The 19,115-nt window shown below is 42.8% G+C and overlaps 2 protein-coding genes across 13 annotated transcripts in view; one reads left to right on the forward strand and one right to left on the reverse strand.

Annotated features, from left to right (window-relative positions):
* Positions 1–19,115, forward strand: part of BCCIP (BRCA2 and CDKN1A interacting protein) — a 30,091-nt gene that overhangs the window by 5,519 nt on the left and 5,457 nt on the right. The window contains exons 4-8 of one of the 11 annotated variants that reach the window (XM_063727152.1): positions 1,782–1,871; positions 2,640–2,827; positions 4,985–5,159; positions 12,131–12,206; positions 14,064–14,157. In XM_063727152.1, the coding sequence (XP_063583222.1) occupies positions 1,782–1,871; positions 2,640–2,827; positions 4,985–5,159; positions 12,131–12,206; positions 14,064–14,122 (588 nt within the window). In that variant the 3' untranslated portion in view covers positions 14,123–14,157. 11 annotated transcript variants of the gene reach the window in all.
* DHX32 (DEAH-box helicase 32 (putative)) overlaps positions 7,225–19,115 on the reverse strand; it is a 61,264-nt gene continuing 49,373 nt past the window's right edge. For both annotated transcript variants that reach the window (XM_054523032.2, XM_002821260.6), the window contains exons 8-12: positions 12,624–12,815; positions 11,723–11,872; positions 9,884–10,071; positions 9,094–9,275; positions 7,225–7,746 (exon numbers count right to left, since the gene is read on the reverse strand). In XM_054523032.2, coding sequence (XP_054379007.2) covers positions 7,575–7,746; positions 9,094–9,275; positions 9,884–10,071; positions 11,723–11,872; positions 12,624–12,815 — 884 coding nt within the window. In that variant the 3' untranslated portion in view covers positions 7,225–7,574. The remainder of the gene's footprint in view (positions 7,747–9,093; positions 9,276–9,883; positions 10,072–11,722; positions 11,873–12,623; positions 12,816–19,115) is intronic.

Genomic DNA, 19,115 nt, shown 5'->3' on the forward strand with positions numbered 1-19,115 from the left:
CAACTCATCTGTGCTCCTGTTCCATCATGTTAGCTGGGGAGGCTTGACTAGGGGCTGGAGGATTCCCTTTCAAGATGGCTCACTCACATGACTGGCACGTTAGCCCTAGCTGTCTGTTGGGAGCTTAGCTGGGACTCTGGACCAGGGGCCTTAGTTCTTCTCCACGTAGGCCTCGTCACACATTGGTTTGCTTCCAAGAGCAAGCCGCCCAAAAGAAGCAGGCAGAAGTGATATAGTGCTATTTCCACCATTTGCTTAGTCAGTATAGATACAAATTTCTACCTAGGGGGAGGGCACATTGATCCCACCACTCCATGAGAAAAGTATCTAGGTCACTTTGTCAGAAGAGCATGTCCAAGAAGAGATCCATTGGGGCCATCTGTGAAAGATACAATCTGCCACAGTACCTTAATCTGTTTCCATTTCTATCTCTGAAAATGAGGATGGTACTAGCACCTATCTTGTAGAGTGCATGGGTAAACAAAATGAATTGCTGACTGCTTAGAACAGTGTCTGGCAACTGACATGTGCTACATATGTGTAGCTGTCACTGTTGATGTCTTTTTCGTGTTCCTAGCACCTGTTCCCTAGCCTGTTGTGAAAAACACAACAAACAAAAGCTCCATTCAGTCTAATGTTCCACTCTAAGTACATCACCTTCAGAGCCAAAATTCTTGAAAAGTAATCTTAAGTCATGGTTTCTACTTCCCGTCCTCCTATTAATTCTTCAGACACTCTTATCTGACTTTTACACCATTAAAATTCGGACACTGAGTGATAGGGTCACCAACATACTTGTTACTAAATGTAGTGTACACTTTTCAAGGCTTCTGACAATATTAGTAACCTTATGGCACTCAAGGTAAAGAAAATGAGAAATTAAACCTATGGGGCCTTCCTTTTATTAGGGCAATGGGAAAAAGCAGACCTGCTCTTTCATCAAATAAATGTGATCTCTAGCTGATTTGTGTCTTAGAAGACCTAATGGATATGGAGGAGAAGCAGTTATTTTTATCCTTGAAAGAGGTTATTATCTAATGGCAGGATTCACCCTTTAAATGGATAATCACATCAATAGCTCTGCAGTTATAACTAGCTTCTTGGGCTTCTCCAGAGACACTTGAGGTGTCCTGAGGATAGAGACTTCTTGTTCTTGGTAAAGGGACTATCCAGAGTGTTCAGTGGAGCCAGTCCCTAGGATCATAGAACAAAGGGCAGGGGGGTTCTCTTTTTTCCCCTACTCTCTTGCCAGTGTGGTAGGTGTAAGTGGCTCTCAAGCATTGCCCAGCTTCACTAATGGTCAAGACTGACAAGTGTTCTGGAAACTCATGAGTTTTAGATGAAACAATGCTGTGGGCCATGAGAGAAGCAAGGCTTGGCTCCAGCCAAATTGTGTAGAAAACAAATTAAAATGCTGTATTTCATGAGGTTTATCTCTTCTGGATTTGTATTATATTGAGAATCTGATAAAAGAAAATGACTTAAGAATCTAGTACAAAGAAATTTCAATCTGTCCAGAATCTGAAAAGAGGAACAGAGTCAAGGGAGGTAAAGTGAAATGAACAAGGTCACACAGTATTTAAGATACAATGCTTTCCAAGATGATGGTGGTAAAACTGTGACAGTATTTAAGATACAATGCTTTCTAAGACAGTGGTGGTAAAACAGAGTTTTGCTTTTGAAAAGTGAAAAGATAAATGAGGCCTACATCCCAAGACTTGGTATTATACTCTTGGTATTATACTAAATATAACATTTAAATATTTTTTCTCTTAAAATAGCAAACGGATGTTGCAGAAGACAGTGATGATGATGTGGATGAAGATGAGGTTTTTGGTTTCATAAGCCTTTTAAATTTAACTGAAAGAAAGGTTGGTTTCACTGGATGGCATCTGAATGGTTATTTCTTAGGCCAAAACCACTTTTATTTAATGCATGGTGAAAATGTCTTTTATGTTAAACAATGATATTAACTATAGGGATAAGTGCTCTTGTGAAATCTTATTGTAATCCTTTTTCAATATGAAGGTGGTGGTGTTGGGTCTGCACCCAGTTAAAGTTGTTTACTCCCTGTGGTTTAGGGAATCATCTGGCTTTGCAGTCCTGATGTTGGTACTGATGCAGGAGCTGTTTGTGCTGTGTCTCTGTGGCTGTTATCTTTGCTACTTGTGTAGTGGGTATATTCTCAGGCTTTGCTGCCTCAATGTTGAGGGCACTTGCTGACATTTTATTTTGTTTTGATTCATCTCTTTTTGTTGATTCTCTGATGAGTTGTAATAAAAAGTAAACCAGCTGTTTACCCTCCTCAGAATAAGATGCAGGCTACACTTAATCTTTAATTTTGAAATAAACTTTCCAGTTACTTCCATCTATCTTTATGAGATGGACTACAGTTGCCATTCCAGTGTGTCTGAATGTTAATTACGACTCTCTTACCACTGATCATGGGATGGTAAATAACTAGTGTATTTGCTTTTGAGAAATGCTTAAGCAGTCAACACTGAAGACATACAAGACGTTAAGGCTATGGCAGGAAACTGCCCTTAGCTGTAAGATGAAAAGTGATAGCTTTTAGTCTCAGGTTTTCTCCTGTATGTGATGGCTTGTAATAGGAAACAAACTTTCTCTTTGCTTTCTAGGGTACCCAGTGTGCTGAACAAATTCAAGAGCTGATTCTAAGCTTCTGTGAGAAGAACTGTGAAAAGAGCATGGTTGAACAGCTGGACAAGTTTTTAAATGACACCACCAAGCCTGTGGGCCTTCTCCTAAGTGAAAGATTCATTAATATCCCTCCACAGATCGCTCTGCCCATGTACCAGCAGCTTCAGTAAGAGACTTTGAGAAAATATCTTTGAACAGTAATTTTTTTTCAAGTAGATTCAGAAATGTCATTTAAGTAGAATATGTAGGTATAGAAAGAGTTCTGTCCTTGGTTTAAGCGGGTTTAGTGTGAGGGGAGTGGAAGAAACATCCTGTGAAGTGCATACATTATTAACAACTGGCTTTTTGAAGAGTTTGTGACAATAATCTTGAAATTTAAACTTAAGATTTAAGTGATAAGTAGATAATTTCATATAGACTTTTCATCCCCATTTGATTGAAGTTTTTCACCTTCACAGATAGCTTTCTGCAACATGAATAAAATAATGAACAATTACAACAATAACAAAACTGGTAAAGTTCCCAAATTCTATTGGTATGTTTCATAACTAATGAAACCATAGTCCTGATACTGTGGCTAGCTTTTCAGGATATTTGTTATTCTATTTTTTAATCCAGGAGTTTTGAGTTTACAAAAATATTTCAAATGTAGCTGTGAAATCTAGCAAACTGAGTGTACTAAGAATTGTATTGCCTGTGCTTTGCAATAGAGGATAAAATATAGGCAGATTCTCTTATTTATTTCTCTCTATTTAATTAAAATTTTTTTTTTCCGGTAGAGACAGGGTCTTGCTACAATGCCCAAGCTGGTCTTGAACTCCTAGGCTAAAGCGATCTTCCCACCTCAGCCGCCCAGTGTTGGGATTACAGGTGTCAGTCACAGCGCTTGGCCTAGACAGGTTCTTTATAGAATATTCTTTTACAGACGTCATAGCCCTTGCATTGTGGTTTTCCTTTAAATAGCTGTATGAATGCAACTCTACTCTGGAAACCTTTAGGTTTGCTGTTTTTTCCTAGGGATTCATTGCTTTTTATCTCCTGCTCCTTGCTCTCTCAGCTGTAGCTCAGATTGTGCTCCTGGTGCCTTATGTGGTTTTTGGTTTTTTTGGTTTTCTTTTTTTCTGATCAGCTGGAGCTCACATTTATTTGGTTTTATAGGAGGGTGATTTGCTTTCTCCTAGTCCTGTTAAAGCTGAAGTGAGCCAAGTGCAGTGGTGCACGCCTGTAGTCCCAGCTACTCAGGAGGCTGAGGCAGGAGGAATGCTTGAGGCCAGGAGTTCCAAGCTGCAGTATACTATGATTGTGCCTGTGAATAGCCACTGCACTCCATCCTGGGCAAAATTGCAAGACTCTGTCTCTTTTTTTTTTTTTTTTTTTTTAAGAAGGGCCAGGTGTGGTGGCTCACACCTGTAATTCCAACGCTTTGGGAGGCCGAAGCTGGCAGATCACTTGAGGCTAGGAGTTTGAGACCAGCCTGGCCAACATGGTGAAACCCCAATTCTACTAAAAATACACCCACAAAAAATTAGCTGGGTATGGTGGTGCAGACCTGTAATCCCAGCTACTCGGGAGGCTTAGGCACGAAAATCGTGTGAACCTGGGAGGCAGAGGTTGCAGTGAGCTGAGATTGCGCCATTGTACTCTACAGCCTGGGCAACAGAGTGAGAGTTTGTCTACAAACGAAAAAAAGAAAAAAAAAAAAGGAAAGCTGAAGAGGACGGTTCTGAGTTTCTTCTTTTGTTCAAGGGCATCCAGATGCACAAGGCTATGTTTAATTTTCAGAAAGAAGAAACATTAAGGTTTTGTTGCCATTCCATTGCTAGAATTTAGGCTATGTGTTTCTGCAGTTTCTGCAGTATGTCAGAAATTAGTTCCAGACTCTAGCAATTAGAGACTATAGTAGTAGTCACAGGCTGTAGTGATACTGGTTGTGGCTGTATACCTTTGTGTGTTTCAGTTAAATGTTCATTGCTTTAAAAAATTCAAAAATTCAGATTCGTATATATTTTTAACTTCTGCACAGGCAGAGCAGTGATAACATTGAGTGAATTTGAGACTCATCTGATCTGTTAGTTGCTATATATCCACAAATCAGCATAATCTGAGAGATGTTTCATAGTATTATAAAAAGTAGTACATAATCTAAAATGCAACTGATTATGTAAATAAAAATCATTGCTTGTAGACTAAGTGTTCAGATTGAATGCCTGCATCACAGTAGAACCCAATGAAGATGCCTCACCGGGTTTTCTCTGTGCTCTGGTTTGTTGATGGATTTTACTTGACCCAGCAGGTAAACAAACGTTGTGTGTGTGCCTTGCAGGAAAGAACTGGCGGAGGCACACAGAACCAATAAGCCATGTGGGAAGTGCTACTTTTACCTTCTGATTAGTAAGACATTTGTGGAAGCAGGAAAAAACAATTCCAAAAAGAAACCTAGCAACAAAAAGAAAGCTGCGTTAATGTTTGCAAATGCAGAGGAAGAATTTTTCTATGAGGTAAGACTATCCTGCTTATTTGTTTAGATGTAAATAAGGATTTTCTTGAAAATGATTTATCAAGATTTATTGTTCTCCCACTTTATGTCCAAGTCTTTCAAGTGTGGCCACTCCGTTTTTCTGTTTCCCCACAGGACCTAGCAGCTAACATAGTGCCACGCGCATAGTAGGTACTCAAGAGGCTAGGCACCAGCCTCCTTGCCTGCACTGTGGTTATGAGCGTGAGGAGGAGGAGAAAAGCGATTAACCTGTTAAGAATGATTAGGCATTTATAATACGCTTCCTGTGAAATCTTTCATTCTAAAACCATGCGGAGAGGTAGACATTAGCCTGGGGTTTACAGATGTGGACTTTAAGGCATAGGGAAATGAGGGAAATTACCTGAGATCACACAGCTGGTCATTGTGGAAGCTGGGGCACCCCTGCTGCTCTGTGTCCTTAGTCGTGGATGTCATCCTGCTGGTGGGATTTCACCAGCATTTTTTTCCTATAAAGGTAGCTTGTACTGTGATGGACAGCCATATACCAGAGAATATTCTTGCTCACCCTCTCTTCCTCTGAAAAATCTTGAAGTGGGCCAGGCGCAGTGGCACACACCTGTAATCCCAGCACCTTGGGAAGCTGAGGCGGGCAGATCACCTGAGGCCAGGAATTCAAGACCAGCCTGGCCAACATGGAGAAACCCCATCTCTACTAAAAATACAAAAAAAAATTAGCCGGGCATGGTGGCAGACGCCTGTAATCCCAGCTACTCGGGAGGCTAAGGCAGGAGAATTGCTTGAACCTAGCGGGCAGAAGCTGCAGTGAGCCGAGGTCGCGCCACTGCACTCCAGCCTGAGCAACAAGAGCGAAACTCCGTCTCAAAAAAAAATAAAAAAAATAAAAAAATAAAAATCTTGAAGTGTATCTCTGAGGGGAACATATTTTCCTGAATTGGATGATATCACTTATCACTTTTAAGACTTCTACAGAAGACTAAAGCACTACAAATTTAGCTGTGCCCTTCTTTTCTAGGAAGTAAATAGTAAACATAATTTTTAAAAAACACAGGCCGGGCGCGGTGGCTCACGCCTGTAATCCCAACACTTTGGGAGGCTGAGGCGGACGGATCACGAGGTCAGGAGATCGAGACCATCCTGGCTAACACGGTGAAACCCTGTCTCTACTAAAAATACAAAAAATTAGCCGGGCATGATGGTGGGCACGATAGCTGGGCTACTTGGGAGGCTGAGGCGGGAGAATGGTGTGAACCCGGGAGGCAGAGCTTGCGGTGAGCCGAGATCACGCCACTGCACTCCAGCCTGGGTGACAGAGTGAGACTCTGTCTCAAAAAAAAAAAAAAAAACCATATGCTTCAACACCTTAGGTTGACCATTTGCGGGGAGTATGTATGGGTGTTTTAAGATGGCGGGGTATGCAGATTTACTCTGTCTTCACACAAAAGCCTGATGGTAAGGAAGCAGCTGAGAAAGTGAGAAAAGTGTGTTTGAAGACCAGTTCTTGTTAAATATCAAATTTTACGAGTCTTAATTTCATTATGTTTCACAAGATTATTTTGACAATTAAATGAAAATATCACGTAGCTGCTTGTTCACCTCTTAGAAATTGCACGCCTCCATCCCTGTTCCTCATGTAGGTTTAAAATCTACTTGGTTTGTGTTTTATAACTTCTGTCTGAATGTCCCATTTGAACTTTTTAAATTCTGAGTTTTGCTTCTTTTTAGTTCTCATTCTTATTTAAGCATATGCCAAACGTAATATTCTTTGCCATAGATTAAATGGGGTTTGTCTTTGGGTTGTCCCAATTTTTAATTCATGGTTATTTGGTTTAGAAGGCAATTCTGAAGTTCAACTACTCAGTGCAGGAGGAGAGCGACACTTGTCTGGGAGGCAAATGGTCTTTTGATGACGTACCAATGACGCCCTTGCGAACTGTGATGTTAATTCCAGGCGACAAGATGAACGAAATCATGGATAAACTGAAAGAATATCTATCTATCTAACCCATTTCCAATGGACAGTGATGGGCTTGTTTTTGTAAAATTACCAGAAAATTCAGTGGAGATTTACTGAAAAACTCAGACTTTATTCAGATTAAGTTCCTCTACAAAAAGTAGGGTTCTGTCCCATGTGTCTGTGACACATTTACAAAATACCAGTTTTTTAAAATTTTGGTCAAATTATGAGTGGTTGATTTAAAAACTTTTCCAAGAAGAAGAAAAGCGTGGAGTAGTAATTTAAAGAACTCAATAAAAACTTCTATTTTTTATTTTAAAATAATATACACAGTGTTATTTTCTTCAAGACTGTCCTGTGGGTGTGAAATCCGTCTTCGTGTCACGTATCTCCCATCTCCAGCAGTTCAGCCATCCAGCTACCTTTGGGACCCTACTGCACCTTGTGTTTGCTGGGGAGTCACTGGAGAGTGCATCTCTGTTCAGCAGTTTCAGGGCACGTCTCACACATTTTCTGTTCCTTATTCATTGTTGACATAGGGGATAGGTGATCCATTACTTGCTGTAGAATATCCTTACTTTCACTAGGAGGCAGATTACTGAAATAGTATTGTGGTACCAGCTGCATAAATCTGTTTAAAACGAAAAGATGAGATTATGAGTGGGGAAGGTGGTGAGAGACACCAAACATTATGTCTGGGCACTTCCCATCCCTGGAGAATCTACCTGTAGAACTGGTATTTAATTTGAACTCAGTATCTCAGTCCGACTTTGTAAAATAAATACTTTCTGGTTTTTATGCAGCCATTCCTATTGCATTTCTAGAATAAGTTGGCCTCTCTAGTGTTATACCACACAGTGGAAGTGCTGTCTACCACTAACCTTTAGTGGAAACTAGTATTTCCCCTAAGGCCCATCACCATATGAGAGGCACCGATCGTATGCTTAGGAGACCTTTGGGTAGGGGATAGAGGGGGTATCTTTGCTTCTTATTTTAACTAGTACCACTCCACATCCTGCTGCGTCAGCCAGACACCTATGAGTCACTCTTGGTTGTTGCCTTGAACACAACTTGCCGGAATAGTAGTGGAACCTTCAAAAGGGATCCAGACTCTGTAGTGGCCTCTCAAAGACTAGTGGAGTAGTCTCACTCTTGCCATTGCCCCTCCTTTCCATTCATGTGCAGCCACAGTTATTTTTCCTTTTTTCTTTTTAGACAGGGTCTTGGTCTGTCTCCCAGGCTGGTGTGCGGTGGTATGACAATACCTCACTGCAGCCTTGACCTCCTGGGCTCAAGTGATCCTCTGCCGCAGAATCTCCAGTAGCTGGGACTATAGGCACGTGCCACCACACCTGGCTAATTTTTTTATTTTGTAGAGACGGGGTCTTGCTATGTTGCCAGGGCTGGTCTTGAACTCTTGGGCTCAAGCCATCCTCCTCCTGCCTTGGCCTCCCAAGGTGCCTGGCCAGCTACAGTGATCTTAAAACTGTATCGAGAAGATGCTACTCTTGCTTAAAATGCTCCAATTGCTGTGTACTGCACTTAGATAAAATATAAACTATGTGGCCCATAAAGCCTTACACCTTCTGGTGCCTGCCTCTCTCTTCAACCTTCCCTTCTTCCTCTTTCCCGACAGCTCCAAAACTGCAGTGGCTCTTGAAAGATGGCTAAGCTCATTCCTCTCAAGGTCAATGCACCTGCATACAATGCATTTCTCTAGCATTCTGTCCCTCTTAAAGACACATGGTCTTTGTTTTTATTTCTACACTGTCTTTTCTATGCTGTAATCTCCTAACAGGCAGGGACATTTCTTAGGTATCATCCACAGAGGCCTGCCCTTAGTAGGTACTCTCAACATAAATTAAGATTGCATCAGTATAAACTTTAGAACTAAGAATAAAAGCCAAATTTGTCATTTACTCCTACAGGTATGAATTAAAAAAAAAAAATACAACCCTTTCTTCTCCATTAAACTTACAGTTCAGGAGAGATTTCTGAGGTAATCCTGATGTAGTTGTTCTCAGAAATGCTGAATTTATGGAAGAGGACCCACTCTGGCATCTTCTTGGTGATTGAGTAACCAGACAGGGGATGCAGCTGAGCAACCTGCTTATGTGTCAGCATTAAGTAGTTACCTGATCCATCAACATCCCGAGCAATCTGAAAGGCAGCGTTTTAAAGAAAAAAGATTTTGTATTAACATGGAGATCATTATACAAAAATGTTTGTTGAAAAAAATACCAAAGTATTTTATACGGGATAGTTAAAACTAAAATTTGCCACTCATGTTTCCTATTTTCACATGGTAGAAAATAAGCCATGTTTTGCCCAAAACTTTGAGACAGTGATATTAACTAGCTTCAGCAACAGCAGGGCACTGCTAAAACAGTGTAGCTGTGAGGTTAATGTTTTGGCCATGAGATGAAACTTAGCACGCTACCCACCATACTATGGGCGACATACACTCCAATGCCAAGTGCTTTACACTTGGTGTCTGGCACGCAATGACCCTGTGATGTAGGAACCTTACTTTACAGCTGAGGAAATCCATAATGAAATGTCATTCTTCTCCATTAAGACTACATATTCTGCCTTGGCCCTTTATTCCCTTGAGGGGAAGGATATTTAAGTACCAAATCTTTAATAATAACATGGATTTTTAGTTTTACTTAATGTCAAAATCATCATCCTACGCCATTGTTGGCAGCACGTCCTGAGTATGTGCAATTCAGGGAAGCCTATGCTGAGGTGACCCCACCCCTTCTCACCTGCATAAAGTAACCGGACAGAAGAGCTTTCTTTATGTTTAGAGTGTTTTCCTTGGAGCCAAAAGCAGGTTCTGCATAGGGAAGCTCGATTCGCTTGATAATTTCTAAGAGTTCAGCTCGAATAACATCTGCCATTCTGAGTGCTGAACAGTTGAGGAAGTAATCATGACACCACTTTTCAACACAGTCTAGAAGGGAAAGAACACAAGGCTATTTAGAAATGATTTGTCAGAAGCTCTAAAGAGCCCAGGCCAGGCAGTTGCCATCTTTAAGCCCTGTGCTCTCCTCTCCTACAAAGGAGGCCACATAGGTGAGTGGCAGGAAGGCAGCAAGGACAAGGATTTCTGGTGGCTGCAAGGTCGGCTGTCAGGGCACTACCAGGAAGGGAGACGGTGTCACTGACAGCATCCATGCCACCTGCTGGGGTTATGTGATCCCAGCCAACTGTGGAAACTCTTCCTAGTGGTGACTGAAGATGTATTTCACTAACCCGTGGCTCATAAAGGCCAGAGAGGATTTTTAAGATCTATATTGTGTCTCTATGCATACAGCAAGGATGTATGTGGCCCCATTTAATCAAACTAGGCAGAAAAAAGCCCACAATATAAATTCCTCTGATCTATGAAAATATCTCCTATTTTATTTAATGATAAGAAAAGGATTACTACCAGGTTGATTTGGGAATTAATTATGTTACAGTTAAGCTCATCTATCTACCCTAGCTGTAACTTATATTAAAATTCAGGCATGTGGGTGAGTTTGAAGTTAGTCTTTCTGGCCACCTGTAATTACTTAAGATGGACCTGGGAATGTACATGGCGATGGCACCATGGACAGAAGACCCTCATTTACCCTGTCCTGTCCACTCACGCCGCTCGAAGCAACCACAGCATGTACTTAGTCAGTGTCACCCATTCAGCATGCCCTCAAAAGATGCCACCAAATTCCCGTGTACCTTCTGGCTCCACTGACAACTTTTTCTTCTCAGCTTTGAAACACTAACTCCCTGTTCTTTATACAATTCTACTGTCTTTCAAATTGTTGTCATATTTTTCACACTACACGTATTTTCACACCATCTTTCAGAGCAAAGGAGGTAAAAGATGCATCATGGAAAATGTCAGGGAGGGACCTCACTGGCTGCCCTTTATGGGTGGCTCTAGCCTCTGCTATGCTGCTTTGCCCTGTTTGCCCTCGTCTTGTTTCTGTCTGCATAGCAGCTTCCAGCTGACTTCTGAGTACCTTCCTGTGACAGGTAATCTACCCACTGCCCTTCAGGCATACAGAGGACTCTGTGGCTGTGCTTTGACATGCGCCATTCTCTTCTCTGGACACCCTCTGCTCTCCTCTACCAAGCTCCGTCAGCAACTCTGCAGCCTCCGCTCAGCACCCCAGCCTATTCTGCACCAGTATCTGGAGCTCTGCAGCCTCTCTGCATGCACGTGGTGAATGTGCCAGGATACGGAAGGTGCACAGCACAACTCTGACACAGTGGGCACGTAGAGGTGGCTGTTCCTTGTCTTCCTCCGAAGACCCATGTACGAGTCTGTGTCCCCCGTCACCATGCCCCAAGCAAGCTTGCTTTGAAGGCTGGCTGAGTGGAGTCCTGGAGCTCTGGAAGTACAGGCTCGCCATGGTGGCACACCAGAGCTCCGTGGGAATGGGGACTGAGTGTCTCCCACTCTGCAGACGCCTGTGGGTGCTTTTAGGGCCTCAAGTGCATTCAAGTGGCCAGTAGGGCTAGAGAAGAAGAATGTTTGATGAATAACTAATAAGGACTCAGACTTATCTGGGGAAAGGAAGGTGGAATTAATAGGTAGTTTCTGAGCATTCACTTACACTCACTGCTAGAATTCAGAGTTGTGTCTTGGTAGGCCTTGTAAATGCTGATGAGGGTAAAGTGATCTCCTTCGGGATGTAAAAATGTCTTCCAACAAGTCAAGGCAGCCTCTTCAGCTCCATGTGGCACATGTGAAAAGCAATTTGGAGCTTTAAAATGAAAAAGGTCACATGGTTAGCAATAACGAAGACATTTTATCTTAGCCTAACATGCAGAGGGGAGGGGTCACGACTGTTAGTGGCATGGCTCCTGTCTTGGTTCTCTGAATAAATATGTTATTCTTGTTTACTTAGAAATCCCAGAAATTTAGAGTGAGTCATCCTAATTCTCCCTCTCCTTTTGTGTGTGTGTGTTTGTTTTTCTAAGGTCAACTGAATATGGTTAATACCCTGCTTCTATTCCAGCAGGAGCAGGGAAAACCTGAGGTGCTCGGAGGTCCAGACACAAGAAGAGGATTGGAACCAGTTCCAATACAGCACAATGGTTGGTCTGTTCCCCCAGTATTAGAATAAATTAAAACATACAAGCCAGGATGAATGAAGCCAATAGGAAATAAAAAACAAGCACACAACATTGTTTGGGGAAAAACACCTCTAGTGACACGTTTTCTTCATCTGCACTGATTATTTCAGCAAAAGAAATCTAGTATGTTTTCATACATGTGATGTATAAATTTGCTGAACTTTGAGTTAGTTTTCTTATATTAAGGTAATTTTTCATATTAAGAAAATTTTCCTTTTCTAACCTATTAAAATACCTCACTATCATTTCAAAACGTTAAATGAATTGATCACCATCTCTGCTATGTGCTCCTCAAAATATAATTTCAAATGGATCCGATTTAAATCTATACCTAGTGCAGATTTGCAAAAAAAGAAAAGGAATAGTCATTAAGTATACCTGTTACCATGGCCGCGATTGTTAGCACTTCATCTACACAGTCAAATTCACAGGACGCTAAGATAGACTTCGAGAGTTGTGGATCAAGAGGAAACTCTGACATGATGATTCCAAATTCAGAAAGATTTCCATCATTATCCAGTGCTGCCAGATAATCTAAGTCTTCCAATGCCTGCATCAAACTTTCTGGTGCTAGGAAAGGAAAAAATAATAATTTAAGAGTCTTATATGGCTAAGATGGAGAAACACGTACTGGATTTTTCCCTCCTGCATGAAACAAGCAAACAATGGACAAAATATGTGAAACAACGGTTTGCAAGACACCAAATACCAGGGAGTGAAGGACAGTAATTCTTGAGAGGGCAAACTCAGGAGGGGAGCCCTGTGATTGTCCAGCTCATGCTCCGAAGAGGGTCCCAGCTGCAGTGTGCATGCGGGGGGAACCCAGGTGGAGCCTGCCAGCCTCCCTGCAGTAGGAAAACAATGCCAGGGATCCAGGGAGACTAAGGTGGCCAGAACTCGCGGTCACAGTACTGGAGAGAGACACACAGATCTAAGTCAGGGGCCAGAGGGAGCTCCCTCAACTAGGCAGCAGAGCCCCACTGATGAGCACGTGTGTGTAAGGAACCACCTCAGGCCAGAGAAAGGGCCATGTGAAAGGATTAGAAGGACAGTGGTGCTGACACAGGACCTAGGGTAAGGCCTGTTCCCACCACCCAAGCTGGAAAACCTCATGATTTCTGGGGCACTGGGTAGAAAACACAAGTGAGAAACCCTAGATGGGCACTGCCACCTGACACATCAATACAGCAGGACCTGAAAGGATCACACTGCATCCTAGGACAAAGCTCAAAGATACCTCTGGGACTACAAAAATATTCAGTGCCCAACAAGGTAAAATGTACAATGTCTAGCATCCAGTAGAGAGGCATGAAAAACAGGAAAATACATTGCATAATACAGAGAAAAATTAATCACAACTGACCTGGATCTCAGATGCTAGAAACAGTAGACAAAGATGTTATTTCCCAGTGCAAATAAAGAAATAAAGATAGCAAGCTGATTCTCTCCATCTCTTTATTTCTCTTTTAAGTTTATGTAACATCAATAATGATGTGGTATTATATGTGCTCAATCTTTACCAAAGTTTTAAAAAATCCATTTATTTAAAGAAATATATTCTCTTTGTGGAATAAGGCTATATATAGGTTGGTGCAAAAATAATCGTGGTTTTTGCCATTGAAAGTAATGGCAAAAACCACGATTACTTTTGCACCAACCTAATATTTATTAAATAAATACATGTGTTTTGTCCACCTTTCTGGTTCCTGGCATAGCAATAAAGGTCACACAATGAAGCAAATTCCACAATAGAAAGCTGCTGTATTGTTATACCCCAAACTGCAGGATTTATGAGCCACTACGTTGCTTCTGTCTTAGTTCCAGTAAGTGCAAGGTGGGCGCGAGCTGAAGACTCTGGGGACCTGAGAAGCGCTTGAACCTGTCTGCTCCTGGGAGTTCAAAGTAACATATGGTAAAAATTTACTTGTGTGCTGTCTAAACTTTGATCATTAAGCTCTATGTCTAAATTTCAGGCAAACTGAGTAGCTCAAAAAACCTCACTTTGGGAGGCCGAGGCGGGACAATCACGAGGTCAGGAGATGGAGACCATCCTGGCTAACACGGTGAAACCCCGTCTCAACTAAAAAAATACAAAAAATTAGCCGGGTGTGGTGGCGAGCGCCTGTGGTCCCAGCTACTCAGGAGGTTGAGGCAGGAGAATGGCGTGAACCCAGGAAGTGGAGCTTGCAGTGAGCCAAGATGGCACCACTGCACTCCAGCCTGGGCAACAGAGCAAGACTCCATCTCAAAAAAAAAAAAAAAAAACCTACTCACAAACTTCGATTTGATAAAATTCCTCCATTCCTGTCAGGACAACTGGAAGGCATTAGAAGCCACTACTGTGGGCTGGGAAATGACTCAGGGAAGCTGCGATGCAGTCCACCACACCTCTAGTCCTGCTGGAGGACAGCGGAGCCAGCGCCAGATATAACTTCAGCCTGACGCGCCCACCACAGGCAAAAGATCTGCTACTGGGAGTGAGGGGGCAGTGCCAAACCACCCAAGGGAAATCTGCAGGGAACCCAGACATCCGCTGGAGGAGTGAAGCAAGGCTTTCATCCTTACCTTGGGGCAAATATGTTGAATTTCCCTATTATTTCTGAATGTTTTCCCATCAAGATTTAAAACTGAGCAGAAGCTTATGGCTTCTCAGAGACATTCCTGTCCTGCCTGGGTCCTGACATACAGCATTACCGTCTTACTTGTTCATTCTTGGGGACCTTTGGACTAACCATGACCTTGAGAAGTCACAATCATGGGAAATAAACAGATGGGCTATTCAGAAAAAAAGTTCAAGAGTTCTATCAGTGAGGCATGACATGAAAAGTAACAGCCAATCTGCTGGAGAAGGTACAAGAAGCAGCATCAGAAATGAGCACCTTAAACAGAGCAGGAAGGGGCTGGAGTACAAACTTAACTACTGAAAGCTTTTCAGAAACCAGTTTCTATAAATCAGCAAAGCTGCTGCATTATAAGTTACAGGATCTTTGGCAATTGTCCCTTGAAGCATCTGGCTTGACAGCCAGGCTCTGTTCCCAAAGGGCACCTACTATTCATTTTTACACCCTGGAGTTGAGTTGGCCGCACACAGAGTTAGTAACATAAATGACTTCATGATTCTGCTCCTGGTCCTACAACAGAAAAGGAGAGGATGTTCTTGGGGTTTTATTATATTAGAAGGAATGAGTTAATGAATGCAGATTACACAGGTGAAGGAACATTAATAAATAACTAAATAGGATTTGCTAATATTATATTCTGCATTTTATCTCCCCAGGGTGGCCCATAAACTTGTCTTAGCTAAAAAGCAGAAGAGTTTAGATGGGGGTTCTTTAGGGCAGTGCTGCTTAAGTATAATCCATAGTAAGTAACGCTAACAAATGGAATAGAAGTGTTTTAGTGTCAGGCCTCTTTGTTCTGGCAGTGCAAAATCAGACTGCTTTATTCCGAAGGCAATTTCGAGATGAACCAAACATCATTTTTATTAAGCTCGCTTGCGAACGGCAGCTGTATTCCCCGTAGAATACCTCACTGCAAAGTCACACTCCTCCTCCACTACCATCACTCAAAGTTAATGTGAAGGGCTATCATTACAGTATTGCTTCACTGTTCTGTGTGTCGTTTTCTGTGGAACCCCAAACGCCAAGCTCCAATATGTGCCTGCATTTTCCTTCCTTGGCATCAGTAGAAAACCTAGTTACAAAGAGGTCATTAACTCCGAGCTGAGCACAGGCCAAGTGGAGTCCAAGGCCATGGCAGTTCCAGAGCTGACAGCCCCACACAGCATGTTTCCCATGTTCTTATAATGTTCTTATAGATGTCAGATGGTAGGAAACCTCGGTTGGCTTCCAAACTCTCACAGGAAGTCTGTCTACTCAGGTGCTCAGGAGGCTTCCTCCAGCCAGGTCTCCTTTGTTATAACCATCTTTGGCCTACTTTCTGCCTAATCTGGCAAAAATGGCTCAGAAACACTGAATTTCCTCTCAAGGTAGCTGGCATTATGCAAATGTATGCCAACATATTTATATGTACTTTCCTACAGGTAAAAGTTTTAGTCTGCAATTATTCCTGGGAATATGCACAGGAGAGAGCATCATGCCTTCTCTTGTCTGAAGTGGACATGTATTTCCATGAGAATAGGGCAGGGGGTCTCTCCTGGTAACCAGTCCCCAAAGCCAGGGCCATTCTCTCTCCTTCCACCACACTCCTTCACCCCCTTTCTTCCCAATAAGAGCAGAGAAGTAAGGCTGGATTTGAGTCATTAGAGTTGGAAAGGATGTTAGAGATAGAGTGGCCTCCATGGAAAACTGAAGAAAAGCATTTTCAACTCCCTGCGCACATGTGGGAGCCAAGATCCTTGTGTCCAGCCTTGCCCTGGGCAGGGCTCTCGGGTAATGGCAGTATCCCCACTGCTCTCCCAGTGCCACCCGCACCATGAGGCAGGTGGAGGCCAGCTCCTCTGAGCTTAGCTGTGCCTGAAGACCTCTCACACGCCAGCTCTGCTCCTGCCCATGACATGGAAGGAAACACACACAGACCTTTGACAGCCACAGGCACCTCCCAATCCTCTCGACTCTCTGCATGTCACATCACTCCCACCGCCCAGGCCTCAGAAAGGACTAAGTGGGGAAGAAGGAAGCCGAGTTTGTCTCCCACACGTGACTGCCTTTGCTCATGTTCTGGGGAAGACTATCGGTCTTCTAGAGGGCACCCGTCTAGTCAGTGTTCCTCAAGCGTAAGGGCATTGGGAAAGTTCTGCCACTTCACAAATTACCAACAATCCCCACTCCCAGTAACTGTTCTTACAGCCAGGAAGCTGGCCCCAGGTTTTTGTAGTGGTGACTAGCTGAAGACTCTCCCCACCCTCATACCATTATAGAGAACTATCTTTAAACAAGAGTTGGCATTGTAGTTAGATGGTATGGAACTGGCAGCCCCAGAACAACCTAGAAAAATCAGGAAAAAAATGCATGGGTTTTAAAATGACCATACAATGGGTGTTTTCTATATGAGTAGTTAAAGGACTTTATGTTTGGTGTCGGTTCATGATTCCCTTATAAGGGTGAGGCTCAAATTATTATTTGCTCTCAGTCTATTTTGAGTATCTTGTGCTATTGGCACTGGCAAGGCTGTGGGGCAGGCACACATCTGGGACAGCCTCACTCTTGGCCCTTCTGGCATGGTGGTCTCATTTATATGTGGAGATGCACACATAAATCAAGAATCCTGCTCTACTGGAAATGCACTTTTACCTCCAAATTGTCCCCTTTTATAGGAACTGTACCTTCACTTCCATACTTATAGGACAGGATTTTGTGCCACGTGACAACACCACATTATCACTACTAACCCCAGTCACAGGGGACTGGTTCAGGGTGGGCAGCTTCTCAAATGGAATCAATGGCTCCCTTTCTTGGGAGTTTTCGACTTTAGACCAAGGGAGTTTCCAGGAGCTGTATATAGTAAATCATAAAGCTTAGGGCAGAGAGCAGCTAAGACTCTGCCCAGTTCCTAACAGGTCATGAACTAGTACCCATCGCGGCCTGGGGGTTGGGGACCCCTGCATTAATGTATATACACATTTACATAAATGGACAGAGAGAAATGCAGTTATCACTTAGGAGGGCTGAAGGAGCAAATGAAGTTTCTGTTTCTGATTTATTTTAGGGTTGGGACTTGGGCATTGTGTAAAAGAGTCCACAGGGGGAGACTCTATACATTTGCATAATGCCAGCTAACTACTCATATAGAAAACACCCATTGTATGGTCATTTTAAGACCCATGCATTTTTTTTCCTGATTTTTCTAGGTTGTCTAGGGACTGCAAGTTCCATACTATGGAAGGGAGGGAGGGAGGGGAACCTAGAGATACAGAGATGAGAAACTAAAAAACTTGTTTTGGATTTCTTAAGATAACTCAGTTACCTTATCATAATTCACTTTTTCCTTATGCTAGTTTGAGCTGGATTACTAGTTCTTGCATTCAGAAGAATTTAATATATCCACTACAACATAATACATTCTATAACAGAGTGCATCCAAAGTTCCACTGGAACTTCCAAATGGTAGGGACGTAGCCTAGGGAAGAACAAAAAGAGCTATACTCACATAGTACCTACTGTGTGCCAGGTACATGCATTAATGCAGAGGTCCCCAAACTTTTTGGCACCAGGGACCGACTTCATGGAAGACAATTTTTCCACAGACCAGAGGGTGGAGAGGATGGTTTTGAGATGATTCAAGCTCATTACATTTATTGTGCACTTTATTTTTATTATTATTACATTGTAATATATAATGAAATAATTATACGACTCATCATAGTGTAGAATCAGTGGGAGCCCTGAGCTTGTTTTCCTGTAACTAGACGGTCCCATCTGGGGGTGATGGGAGACAGTGACAGATCATCAGGCATTAGATTCTCATAAGGAGCGGGCAGCCTAGATCCCTGGCACGTGCAGTTCACAATAGGGTTCGAGCTCCTACGAGAATCCAATGCTGCCACTGATCTGACAGGAGGCGGAGCTCAGGCAGTAATGCTTGCTTGCCCCCACTCACCTCCTGCGGTCTGGCCCAGTTCCTAACAGGCCACGAGCTGGTACCCATCGCGGCCTGGGGGTTGGGGACCCCTGCATTAATGTATATACACATTTACATAAATGGACAGAGAGAAATGCAGTTATGGCTTAGGAGGGCTGAAGGAGCAAATGAAGCTTCTGTTTCTGATTTATTTTAGGGTTGGGACTTGGGCATTGTGTAAAAGAGTCCACGGGGAGAAACTGAAGAATGAAGAGATGGTGTAGACCCTAAGACTACAATGTCTAGGGCCTCTGGGGGATAGCATTAAGAGTTGGCTCTGAAGAGGACAGG

This window comes from Pongo abelii, chromosome 8, assembly GCF_028885655.2.
Source record: "Pongo abelii isolate AG06213 chromosome 8, NHGRI_mPonAbe1-v2.0_pri, whole genome shotgun sequence".
Lineage (NCBI taxonomy): Eukaryota > Metazoa > Chordata > Mammalia > Primates > Hominidae > Pongo > Pongo abelii.